The sequence below is a fragment of the Hemiscyllium ocellatum genome, chromosome 7 (genome assembly GCF_020745735.1).
Source record: "Hemiscyllium ocellatum isolate sHemOce1 chromosome 7, sHemOce1.pat.X.cur, whole genome shotgun sequence".
NCBI lineage: Eukaryota > Metazoa > Chordata > Chondrichthyes > Orectolobiformes > Hemiscylliidae > Hemiscyllium > Hemiscyllium ocellatum.
Genome location: NC_083407.1, coordinates 117,596,876 through 117,610,500, shown reverse-complemented (window position 1 = coordinate 117,610,500; position 13,625 = coordinate 117,596,876). Strand labels below are relative to the sequence as shown.

General features: G+C 44.8%; 1 protein-coding gene across 1 annotated transcript; it reads left to right on the top strand.

Moving 5' to 3' along the window:
• Positions 1-731: 731 nt before the first annotated feature.
• On the top strand, positions 732-1,516 carry LOC132817677 (tRNA N(3)-methylcytidine methyltransferase METTL6-like). The gene has a single exon (XM_060828175.1). It carries the CDS (start codon positions 857-859, stop codon positions 1,514-1,516), a length of 660 nt encoding a protein of 219 aa, XP_060684158.1. The 5' UTR covers positions 732-856.
• Positions 1,517-13,625: the final 12,109 nt, after the last annotated feature.

Here is a 13,625-nt window from a genome sequence, read left to right as displayed (position 1 = left end):
GTCTGAATCAAACCCGGAAGGTGGATGGATGGTGTCAATCAGGAACAACAAGCAGGAGGTGCTGGGAAAGCTCAGCAGGTCTGGCAGCATCTGGGAACAGAAATCTGTCCAGTAACCCTTCCTTAGCACCGATGGGAGCTGGGGAAATTAGAATCCTGACAGCGTGGAAACAGGCCATTCGGCCCAAAATGGCCATAGCGTCCCTCCAAAGAGTATCCCACCCAAATTCATTCCCCCACCCTATTACTGTATATTTCTCTTAATAATGCACCTAAACCACACATCCCTGAACATTATGGGAAATTTAGCTTGGCCAATTCAACTATCCTGACAAGTTTGATTGTTCTGTAGGAGACAGGGGTTTAAGAGTAAATAATAGGCAAGGACAGAACCCAAAGAGAGACCAGAACATTTGGAAAGACAAAGGAGTGGGGAATCTCACTGGGGCCTCTCAGTCTTCCTGTCGGGGAGGGGAGGTAGTGTTTTTTTTTCGCTTCGGAGGGCTTCGCGTAAGCTCGACTTCTGCGGTCAATCCCGGGGAGACAGCGGGCCTGGGGAGCCGTGGTCGGCAGCCAGGAGTTCTCGGAGGCGCCGGCGGCCGGCCTTGCGGTCTCTTTCCTTTCGGATGTTCGGAAAACAAAAACAAAACGCGACCGACCGACCGAACCGCGCGCGCGACGGCCGTTAAATTCAAACAGCGAAAGGTACCGAGCTCGCGGACAGCGCCCGCGCGCACTGATTGTAGTGCGGGAGGAGAGTGGGAGCGCGCACCCGGAGACCAGGCCTCCCCGCTGTCGGTCGCTAGGGGACGGAGGGGGCTCTTTTTGCCTGTTCGACCCTCTGGAATTTTGCAAACATGATGGGAGATGACATGGAAACAAATTCTTTTTGTGGTATCCAGACATACCAAACAGAAGGGATAAACGACTGGTCTTTAAGCAATAAGGTAGTAACTGTAACACCCTCCAGACCAGAAATGCCTTTTCAAGTCAGAGGGCAAAAGGGAAGAATCCTTACCTCTGAAGAAGCCGAGAAGCTCATGAAAGATCAGACCTTAGTGTCCAATTTTAAGCAAAAGAAGCTTGAAAGTGATGCACAGAAGAACTGGGATTTATTTTACAAAAGGAATAGCACAAACTTTTTCAAAGATAGACATTGGACAACCAGGGAATTTGAAGAATTGAAAGCATGTAGAGAGTTTGAGAATCAAAAACTAATTGTCTTGGAAGCTGGCTGTGGAGTTGGGAACTGCTTATTCCCTCTTTTAGAGGACGATCTAAATGTCTTCATTTATGCGTGTGATTTCTCTCCCCGAGCGATAGAATTTGTGAAGCAAAATCACTTGTACCATACTGAACGATGTAAAGCCTTTCGGTGTGATCTAACGAAGGACAGTTTACTAGAGAATATACCAGCAGACTCTGTGGATGTTGTAACATTGATCTTCGTGCTTTCTGCTATTCATCCTGACAAGATGCAACTAGCATTAGAAAAAAATATCTATAAAAATTTTTAACATTTAAAAGGCAGTTGAACAGGAAGGGTTCAGAGGAATGTCGGCCAAGTGCTGGCAAATGGGAATAGATTAGGTTAGAATATCTAGTTGGCATAGACGGGTTGGACTGAAGAGTCTGTTTCGGTGCTAGACATCTCTGACCACGGGATCATAAAAGTGAACGCTGCTCTGATTCGCCTCTGAGCTCCTTGATGTCCACTTGTTCACTATCTAGCTTCCTCAGTCTCTGAGTGTATTTTTGCTCTGTTTTAGTATTTTACTATTATGTTCACAGACCTTTCTGTAAATGAATTATCCACTGCTGCCCGGTTCCTGACCATATTACAGAGGAGGTAGTACTGAATGTCTTAAATCGTAGCAAGGTGGATAAATCCCTGGGACCTGTTAAGGTGTATCCTAGACATTTGTGGAAAGCTAAGAAAATGATGGCAGTGCCCCTCTGAGATATTTATATTGTCATTGGTGACAGGTGAGGTGCTTGAAGACCTGTGCCATTATTTAAAAAGGTGGTAAGGAAAGGCCAGGGAACAAGAGAACAGTGAGCCTGAAGTCAGTGGCAGGCAAGTTGTTGGAAGGGATTCTGAGGGACAGGATTTACATGTATTGGGAAAGACGAGGAATGGTTAGGGATAGATAGCATGGCTCTGTGTATGGGAAATTCTCTCTCTCTCTCTCTAACTTGATTTAGTTTTTTTGAAGATGTGACAAAGATGATTGATGAAGGCAGATTTTGGACATTGTTTATATGGACACTGAATGATGTTCCACAAAGCAGACTGGTTAGCAGGGTATGATAACATGAAATGTTGGGAGAACTAGCCATTTGCATACAAAACTGGCTTGAAGGTAGGAGGCAGAGGGTGGTGAAAGAGGGTTGCTTTGTGGACTGGAGGCCTGTGCTGCAGAAACGGATATTGGGTTTACAGGAGACACTAAAATTGGAGGTGTAGTGGACAATGAAGAAGGTTAGTTCAGAATGCAACAGGATCTTGACCAGATGGGCCATTGGGGCGAGGAATGGCAGACTGGGTTCAATTTAGATAAATGTAAGCTGTTGGATTTTGGAAAGGCAAATCAGGGCAGGACTTATACACTTAATGGTAAAGTCCTTGGGAATGATGCTGAACATAGACCATGGAGTGCAGGTTCATTGTTCCTTGAAAGTACAGTTGCAGATAGGCAGACAGTGAAGGTAGTGTTTATATTTATTGGTCAATGCATTGAGTGCAGATGCTGGGACATCAAATTGTGACTGGACGGGGCATTGATTAAGCAATTTCAGGAATTCTGTTTTCAGTTTGAAATTCCCTGTTCTGGAAAGGATGTTGCGAATCTTGAAAGAGTTCGGACAAGATTTACAAAGACTTTGCTAGGGTTGGAGGATTTGGGCTATAGGGAGAGGCTGAATAGGCTGGGGTTAATTTCCCTGCAGAGTCTCAGACTGTCAGGTGACTTCATGGAGATTTATAAAATCATGAGGGGCATGGATAAAGTGAGCAGCCAGGGTCTTTCAAGCTGTGTGTGTGGACTGAGCTGCCAGATGAAGTAGCGGAGGCTGATACAATTACAACATTTGAAAGGCATCGGATTGGGTACATTAATAGGAAGGGTTTCAAATGATACGGACCAATAGCTGGCAAATGGGGCTCCATTTGTTGAGGATTCCTGGTTGGCATGGACAAATTGGACCAAAGGTCTGTTTCTGTGCTGTATATCTCTATGACACTAATAAATGAAAATAAGATATGTTCCTCTTTTGTGGAGAGCTAGCAGAAGCACAGATAATCATCCTTGGAGCTGAGAAGGTTAAGCAGTGATTTTGACCAGCTGCAGACTTGTGTCTAGGATATTGTGTTTCGACAGAGAGAGAGAGGAATTGTTAACCATGCCACAATTTTGAGAACTATTTTCAGGTAATTGGCAAGTAATATGTGAATATGTGAACATTTATTTTATTCAGTAAGTTCTGAGTATCTGGATCAGTCTGAATAGCAGCTGGACAGACTCAGCAGTTATTCATAAACAGACTTGGAATTTTACTTTTTAAGGGAAGATTGGGGGGCTATGGGCAAATGGGAAGGGAATTGGGACAGTTTTGTAGCATCTCCAGATGGAGAGAGTACAGCCAAAATGGGCTGAATAGCCCCCAGTCCCTGTGCTCTGTGACACTGCCCCATTGACTGTGAATGTTGAAGCTCATCCCAAGGCAGAGAGAGGGAGGATCCCACCACTCACCTCACAATAAGTCATGTGTGATTGATGTCAGCGCAGACCAATAGGGCCAGAGGGCAGTACTGGAGGACCAGGTCGTACCAGTTTGTCCTCCAACCAATCGGAGTGAGTGAGGGCAACCTCAAGGCTGGAACTAAAGAAAGGCACATATTGCAGAGATTTGAGAAACTGGAGGACATGAGATAGGGAGCGTTCTGTGGCTGGTGAGGAATTATATAAATAAGGAAGAGTTGTGAGGCTGGATGAGGTGACTGTGATCGGGAGAGTTGAGGATGGAGGAATTTAGAGTTAGTGAGGATTAGAGTCATAATGTTATACAGCAAGGAAACAGGCCCTGTGGTCCAACCAGTCCATGCCGACCAGAATTCCAAACTGAACTAATTGTAGCTGCCTCCGCTTGGTCCACATCCATCCAAATATTTCCTATTTATGTACTTATCTGAATGTCTTTTAAACATTGTAATTGTATTCACAGCTACCACTTCCTCTGGAAGTCCATTCCACACATCTTTTTTTAAAAAAACCCTAATGTCTTTTCTCAAATCTTTCTCATTTCTTTTCAAAATGAATGCACCCGAGTTTTGAATCCCCCTCTCCCCTGGCCATTCACATTATCTTCATTCTTTCTGATTTTATAAACCTCTAATAAGGTCACCCCTCAACCTCGTGCATGTTAGTGAAAAAAATTCCCAGCCTATCCAGCCTCTCCTTAGAACACAATCCCTCCATTCATGGCAACATGCTGGTAAATCTCTTCTGAACCTTCTCCAATTTAATAATCTCCTTCCTATAACAACACAACCAGATGTGGACAGAGTATTCCAGAAGAGGCCTCCCCAACGTCCTGTACAACCTCAACATAACGTCCCAACTCCTGTACTCCAAGGTCTGAACAATGAAGGTAAGTGTGCTGAGCACCTTATTAACCACCCTGTCTACATGTAACACAAACTTCAAAGACGTGAAGCCCTCGGTCTCTTTGTTCCCATATCACTACTCAGGGCTCTACTTTTATTGAGTGTAAGTCCTGCCCTCGTTTGTTTTGTCAGGATGTTATATTTTGCATTTATTCCAATCCAAAAAATTTGAGTATAAATGCAGTAGGAGTATAATTAAGAGGGAGATCAGGAGGCAAAAAAGGGACGTGAGATAGCTTTGGCAAATAGGGTTAAGGATAATCCAAAGGGCTTTTGTAATCATTGTGATCTCCTCTGGAGTAGAGTTGACCTGCATAAGAAGGGTGGATTATACTTGAATTGGAAGGTGTCTAAATATCCAAGCAGGGAGATTTGTTAGTGATACTCAGGAGGCATTGAACCAGTGAGGGAATGTGTGCAAACCCAAGAAGATAGTGAGAAAGGAGGTATGTCTGAGGCTGGTACAGTTCAGAAGTCAAATAGTCAAGGCAGGCAAGGGCAAGGCACAGGAGGAGGTCCGACTGAGCAGTTGCACTGCATTTACCTCAATGCAAGAGGCCTGACAGGGAAGGCAGATGAGCTCAGGGTATGGTTTTGAACATGGCACTGGGATATTATCGCAATTACAGAAGAATCACTCAGGGATGGATAGGACTGGCAGCTTACTGTTCCAGGGTATAGATGCTATAGCAAGAATAGAAAGGGGGACAAGAGAGGAGGGGGAGTGGCATTTTTGATTCAGGATAGCATTGTTTTTTGCTGAGGGATGATATTCCTGGGAGTACGCCTAGTGAAGTTATTTAGGTGGAACTGGGAAATAAGAAAGGGATGATCACCTTATTGGGGTTTTCTGCATGGATTTCGTCTGGATCCTCTGGTTTCCTCCCACAGTCCAAAGATGTGCAGGATAGGTTGGATTATCCAGGCTGAATTGCCCACAGTGTTCAGGGATGTGTAGGTTGGTTGGATTGTCCAGGCTGAGTTGTCCATAATGTTCAGGGATCTGTAGGTTGTGTGGCCCTGGGAAATGCAATGTTACAGGGGGAGGTTAGGAGGCTCTCAAGGTCACTATCATTGTGATGGGCTGAATGACCTGCTTCCACACTGTGTGCCTCCGATAATTCTACTAGTTTTAAAATAGTTATAGAACATAATCGACCAGATCTTAACGTTCAGGTTCTGAATTGGACAAAGTCTAATTTTAATTGCGCAAGAACTTTCATCTGGCCCCTCAAGCCTGCTTTACCATTCAATAAGATCAGGGCTCAGCTTTTCATGGCCTCAGCTCCACATTCCTGCTCTCGCACCATAACCCTTAATTCCTTTCCTGTTCACAAATCTACATTTTGCTTTAAAGGCATTCGAGTTAATAACGTCAAATACTGCACTCGGCAGGGAATTTCACAGATTCACAACCCTTTAGCTGAAGCAGCTCCTCCTGAACTCAGTCCTAAATCTGCTCCCCCTTATTTTGAGGTTATGCTCTGTAGTTTGACCTGCCCCCAGTGGAAATAGCCTCCCTGTTTCTGTCTTAACTACTCCCTTCATAATTTTATTTTTTCCTATCCAACCTCCCATCCTTCTAAATTACAAACAGTATAGAGCCAGTTTTCTCAATCTCTCCACATACACCAAACCCCTCAACTCCCAACTCAAACTAGTGACCCTCCTCTGTACTCCCTCCAGTGCCAGTACATCCTTGCTCATATAAGGGGACCAATCCTGTACACAGTACTCCAGGTGTGGCCTCACCAACACCCTGTACAGCTGCAGCATAACCATCCCTCTAGCAATGAAGGACAATATTCCCTTCACTGCCTTAATTACCTGCTGCACCTACAAACCAACTTCCTGTGATTCATACACAAGGACACCCAGCTCCCTCTGCACAGCAGCGTGCTGCATGTTTTCACCATTTCATCATCCAGTTTGCTGTTAGTCCGACCAAAATAGATGACCTCATGTATCCCAACATTGAACTCCATCTGCCAGATCCTTACCCACTCACTTAACCTCTCTGTATCCCTGTGCAGACTTAGTGGTCTCTGCAGACATTGGTTTACGCATCTTCGTATCAAATGTGAACTCTGACACCATATACTTGGTCCACAACTCCAAAACATTTGTGTAAATCGCAAACAGTTGTAGTGCCAACATTAATCCAAACACCTGATTATCCCCATTCTTTATTTTTTGTTGGTTAACCGATCCTGTATCAATGATAATACATTACCCATTATGCTGTGCATCTTTACCTTATACAGCAGCCCTTTGTGTGGCAACTTATCGAATACCTTCTGGAAATCCAGGTACACCACATCCATCGAGTCCGCCTTGTCCAACGCATTCGTTGTATCCTCAAATAATTCCAGTAAATATGTTCGACATGACCTGCCTTTCATAAATCCATGCTGTGTCTGTTAAATGAGACAATATCTACCCCGATATCTCACCACTACTTCCTTGAGAGATTCAAGCATTTTCTCCACTACAGAAGTTAAGCTAACGGGTCCTTTTTCAAAAATAGTGGCACCACATTTGCAGCTTCCAGTGTGTCATAACCATCCCAGAATCCAACAAATTTTAGTGAATTATCATGAGTCTATTTGGTATTTCCCCCCTGCCGCCATCTCCTTTAGTCCCTGGGATGCATTCCATCAGGGCCAGGAGACCCATCTACCTTTAGGGTGTTTTCTTTCCCAACATTACCTCTTTACTGAGAATGATTGTTTCTCTGTCCTCCTCTGCCATTGCCTCCATAGGCCTGTGACAATGAGAGTACATAGACAGTATGTTCCTGTTAAGGCCAAGGCTGGTAGGTGTAGGGAATGCTCCCTGTCGAAAGAAATTGAGGGTCTCGTCAAGAAAATGAAGGAGGCATATGGGAGGTACAGAGAGCTGGGTTTGTGTGAATCCCTAGAGGAGTATAGGGACAGTAGGAGTATACTCGAGGTAAACCAGGAGGGCAAAAAGGGGACATGAGATAGCTTTAGGAAATAAGTTTAAGGAGAATCCGAAGTGATGGTCCAAATACACTAAGGACAAACAAGTAACCAGGCAGAGAATAGGTACCCGCAAACATCAAGGCTGTCTGTGGAACCGCAGGAGGTGAGAGAGATTCTGTATGAGCGGAGAGGTTTTACAAACACAATGTGCACATCGGAAAACACAAATTTGAACATCCCAGTCTCGTGTTTTCAGTAAACGAGGAATTGCCTCAGTCTGGCTGCAGGCATGAGTGCGCGTCACCATCTTTATTCGGGACAAGAATTCACTGGACACGTGCGGAGCCGCCAGCTTTGTAGGGGGCAAGGCGCAGCCAGGCACATGTGCAGCCTTTCTCTGGTGCAGAGTCATTGGGCAGGACTTACACAGAGCACATTCAAACTCAGAGAAATGGATGTTTATTTCTGGATTTGTTTTATCATTCATTTAAATGATTTGGTATTGTAAATGAGTTTGCAGGTCATACAAAATTGGAGGTATTGTGGATATTGAAGAAGGTTACCTCAGATTGCAATGAGATATTGATCAGATGGGGTTTAATTTAGATAAATGAGGTGCTGCATTTTGGAAAAGCAAATCAGGGCAGGACTTATACAATGAATGGCAATGCCCTGGAGACGTTTGCGGAACAAAGAGACCTTGGACTGCAGGTTCATAGTCCTTGCAAGTCAAGTTGCTGGTAGATAGGATGATGAGGAAGGTGTTCAGTATATTTTCCTTCATTGGTTCGAGCATTGAGTATAGGATGTGGGAGGTCAGGTTGCTGTACAGGACATTTGTTAGGCCACTTTTGGAATATTGTGTGCAATTCTGGCCTGCCTCCTATCAGAAGGGTGCTGTGAAACTTGAAAGGTTTCAAAAAAGACTTAAAGGATGTTGTTAGGGCTGGAGGATTTGAGCTACAGGATGAGGCATACAAGACTGGAGCTGTTTTCCTGGAGTGCCATAAACTGAGCGGTGATGTTATGGAGGTTTATACTATCATGAGGGGCATGAATAGAGTAAATGAACAAGGTGTTTTCCCTGGAGTGGTGGTGTCCAGAAGTAGAGGGCATTGCTTTACGGTGAACAGATAAAATTTCAAAGGGGCCTAAAGGACAACTCTTTCATGCAGTGGGTGGAATGAGGAAGTGGTGGAGGCTAGTATAGTTAAAACTTGTTAAAGGCATCTAAATAGGCACATGATATGATTAGGAAGCATTTACAGGGATATGGGCCAAGTGCTGGCAAATGGGGATAGATTAGGTTCGGATACCTGGTTGGCTTGGATGAGTTAGACCGAAGGGTCTGTGTCGGTGCTATACATCTCTGACTGTGGGATCATAACAGTTTATACTGTTCTGCTTCATCTCTGGGCTCCCTCATGGCCACTTTGTCAATATCTAGCTTCCTCAGTCTCGAACAATGGGTTTATTTTTGGTCTGTTTAGTATTTTACTATTACTTTTACAGACATTTTTGTAAGTTAATCTTTCACTGCCGCCCAGCAGTAAAATATTTTTTCTGGAAAATCTTTGACAGTCAAGAATTCTGTTTTTTGCAATGAGCATGTATTTTCCTTCCATTTCTGGCTATAAATTCTGCATCGTTTTCATTCCCTGTAATCCGTTTTGCACTCCCTGAAACATCAACTGTTTCTCCTTCCACAGATACCAATGATTAAGGCCAAATCCCTGTTGCCTGGGGAGAGGGTGATGTTTGACTTTCTTGTACAGCTGCAGTTTGTGTGGTGAAGGTGCTCCCACAATGTGGTTGGGTAAGAGACATTACAGATTATTCATTACAGCAACAGTGATGATGTGAAGATCATGTCCCAATCAAGAATAGTTTGTAGTTTTATTATCCTGCTTATAATTTCACAAAAATATTGTTGGCAACTTTAGACATAAGGCCAGAGGCGAATGATATTAGGTCAGGTGACCAAAAGCATTGCCAAATAAGCAGGTTTTGAGGAATGTCTTAAAGGAGGAAAGCAGACCTGTGAGGTTTTGGCTGCGAATTTCAGACCTTATTGCTTTGGCAAGTGTAAAAGCAGCCACACAGGTGAAGTAATGAATTAACAGATCATTGGGAGTCTCGAACAGAATGGATTGTCGAGGTCTCAAAGGGTGTGTGATGCAGCGAGCTAGGGATGGTCACACCCAGGAATTACATCAAGGGTGAGAATTTTAAATTGAGCGATGTGGACCGGATGCTGGCAGGTGAGACTAGATCAGGTTGGGATATCTGGTCGGCATGGACGGGTTGGATCGAAGGGTCTGTTTCCATGCTGTACGTCGCTGTGGCTCTATGTTGTTGATTATGAATAGCAGCCTTTTGATGGATCAGCAAGTTTTGGAATAAGGGAGTACTTGGGCAGCAGGGATTTAGTTTTTCTTGAGATTACAGGGAGGTCGAATGTGGAAGCTGGCCAGGAATGTGTTTGGATAATGAATTCTGGAGATAACACAAGGTGGATGAGAGTATATGAGCTGAGACAAGGGTAGAATCAGCTAGAATTAGTGGTCTTGGAATGGGACTGGGCTGTCCCCCTCACCTCACCTCTGGGATCAGCTGGTTGTCAGGTTGTGAATCAGGCGGTAACACAATCGGGAACTGAGAGGCTCCACCAGGACCAAAAATGAGTGTAACTCAGCTGGCTGTTGCTGAGCAGCTGCTGCTTTGTAGCCCTGTTGGTGACTACTTCCATCACTTTACTGCTGATCGAGTGTGGACTGACAGAGGGAAATTGGCTGGGTTGGATTGCCCTGTGTGTTTGTGTTGAACATCCCTGGGCAATATTCCACAATGTCAGTAGATGCCAGTGCTGGAGCGGTACGTGGCTTGGTGGGTGGCAAGTTCTGGACCACAAGCCATCTGTACTATTGCCAGAATATTGGCAGGGCCCATAGCCTTTGCACTACTTAAACATTTCTTGATATTCAAACTGGCATAAAATGTACATCTGTGATGTTTGAAACCACTGGAGAAGGCTGAGATGGATCATCCCACTTTGCACTTCTGGATGCAAATTGCTGCAAATGCTGTTGTCTTATCTGGTGCTTGTATATGTGAGGCTCCTCCATCAGTAAGGGTGGCGATATCTGTGATGCTTCCTCCAGTGAGTTGTTTAATTGTCCATCACCGTTCACAACTGGGTGTGGCAGAACTGCAGAGCTCTGATCTGACCCATTGGTTGTGGGATCATTTAGCTCTGTTGCGTGCTGTTGATGCTGTTTGATATGCAGATGGTCCTGTTTGGCAGCTTCACCAGGTTGGCACTTCATTTTTAGGTATGCCTGGTGCTGCTCTGGGCATGCCCTCCTTTCCTGCCCATTGTGATGGGTGAGAGCGGGATTTACAAACCCATGAGATTACAGATTGTGCTGGAGTACAGTTCTGCTGCTGTTGATGTCCCACAGTGCCTCAGAGAAATCCCGTTTGAGTTCCTACATCTCTTCAAAGTCTGTCCCATTTAGAACGGTGATAGTGTCACTCAACACAATGGAGGCTTTTCTCAACTTTAAGCCAAGACTTGTGACTCCAAAAGGAATGTGTGATGGTCGCTCTTACCGATACTGTCGGTACAGATACAGATGTATCTGCTCCTGGTCAATTCATAAAAATGAGATCAACTATGCTTTTCCCTCGTGTTGGTTCCCTCACCATCCACTGCAGACTCAGTTGAGCAGTTATGCCCTTTAGGACCTGACCAGCTCAGTCAGTAATTCTGTTGCAGAGCTAATCTCGATTGTGGACATTGAAATCCTGTACCCAGAGTACATTTGACACCATTTTACTTCCTCAGTGCTTCCTCCAAATGGTGTTCAACATGAAGGAGAAGTGATTCATCAGCCAAGCGAGGACGGAGCGTGGTAATCAGCAGGAGCCATGAGATTTCCTGGTCTCCGGAGTCAATGCTGAGTACTCCCAGGGCATATCCTCCCTGTCTGTGCCACCACCTCTGCCTGGTCTGTCCTGCCGGTGGGACAGGACATATCCAGAGATTTCAGGAGAAAGTGGAGACTGCAGATGCTGGAGATCAGAGTGAAGAGTCTGGTGCTGGAAAAGCACAGCAGGTCAGGCTGATGAAGGGCTTAGGCTTGAAACATTGATTCTCCTTGTCCTCGGATGCTGCCTGACCTGTTGTGCTTTTCCATCACCACACTCTCGATATCTAGGGATGGTGTGTCTGGTCAGTGTCTGTAAGGGTTGATTTCATGAGTATGAGTATGTCAGGCTGTTCCTTGATTGATTTGGATTGTGAGACAGCTCTGCACATTTTGGCACCAAACTCCAGATGTTAGTCTGGAGGACGTTGCACCATCAAGATGGCTGATTCTGTGGTTGAATTCAGATTCCACCATCTGCCAAGTTGGGATTCGAACCAGGACTTCAGTCGTTTGTTTTAATATTTTGGATAAAAATTAAATACATTAGGTTTGTTCATTCACTTTAAATATCACTTACCCAGGTATTGTTTCTTTGTGAAACACTGTCCATCATTCTGTCTCCTCCATCCTTCTCTCCAACAACAAGAGTTTGGAGCACATGGAGTTTCTCTGTCACTAAGACTGAGATAATCCGATCTGCTGCTTCCCTCCCTCCCACTGAGTCAAACTGCCTCACGTGGTGTTCCCGGTTTTTGTCCTAAACTTAGATCTTCCTCCAGTCTCTTGTCAAGCCTTATCTGAGCTCATCTTGACCCTTTACCCTAATTTCACTAAACCATAGACTTTCCAACTCTTTTTCCTCCTCCTCATCAGTCCCCCTTACCGATTCACAGATATTGTTCCTTGTTCTGTCTTTTCTGGTTATGTCCTTCCATCCCAAAATCCTGCTCCATCTCCACTCTCCCTTTCCTTTCTGAATTCCTTGCGTTTGGTGTCCTTGGTCCCTCCTGTATCTCCCCTACATACTGCCAGCAGGTGACATTGTGCAAAAGCACCATGTTGGGTTTCACATGTACACTGACGATGCCCAGCTTTCCCTCCCCATCATCCCTCTCCATTACTCCACTGTTACTCAGTTATCAAACTTCTTACCACATTCCCATTCCTCGATTAGTTGCAGTTTCCTCCAATGAAACATTGTAATGGTTAAACCTGTTGCCTGACAAATTCCTTTCCCTTACTGCTGAGCCTCTCCCTTTCACTGTGGACTATGCAGCAGAACAACACCCTTCACAATATTGCAGTTATATCTGACACGAAGTTGACCTTCTGATCAGACATCGACGCAATCCCAAACACCAGGAATTCCAATCTCTTAAACGTTGCTTGTCTCCACCTCACCCCAGCTCCATTGCTACTGAAACCCCTTACCCTTGTCTGTGTTGCCTTAAACTTGATGAATCCGAAACAGAACCCTTGATTCTGTGACTGACTCAGAATCTGGTTTCAGACTCCCCTCTCAGTATTTACCCTCAGACACATCAGTATTTATTCTGTCAAACCCCTTAATAATCTGGTGGTGCGGTCTGATTTTAGCTGGTGGAAATGAGAGGATGATGTGTTGTATCTGGGTGGAAGGTAAGAACTTGGGGTGGTGTTCTATCCTTGTTGCAGTTGGAGGTGTGGGTTTCAAAGGCAGAAGTGCGGGAAGTGGAAGAGATATAGTGGATGGTATTGACCACATGGGAGGGGAAATTGCAGTCCTTGAAATATGGGGCCATTTGGTATGTTCTGGCTTCACTGGAACACTGCAGTAAGCATGAGACAGATGTTGGCCAGGGAACAGGCTTGTGTGTTAAAGTGACAGGCAGCTGGAAGCTCAGGGTCTCTTTTTGCAGCAGAACTTAGATCATCTGTCGCCATTTCCGCCACCTCCTTTGAGATGCTGCCCTCCATTAACAGCTATGCACTATCCCAGCCAGATTGTAATCCATTCCTTTGTCTTTCCAAATGTTCCGGTCTCTCTTTGGGTTCTGTCCCTACCTATTATTTACTCTTTAACCCCTATCTCCTGCAGGTTAGT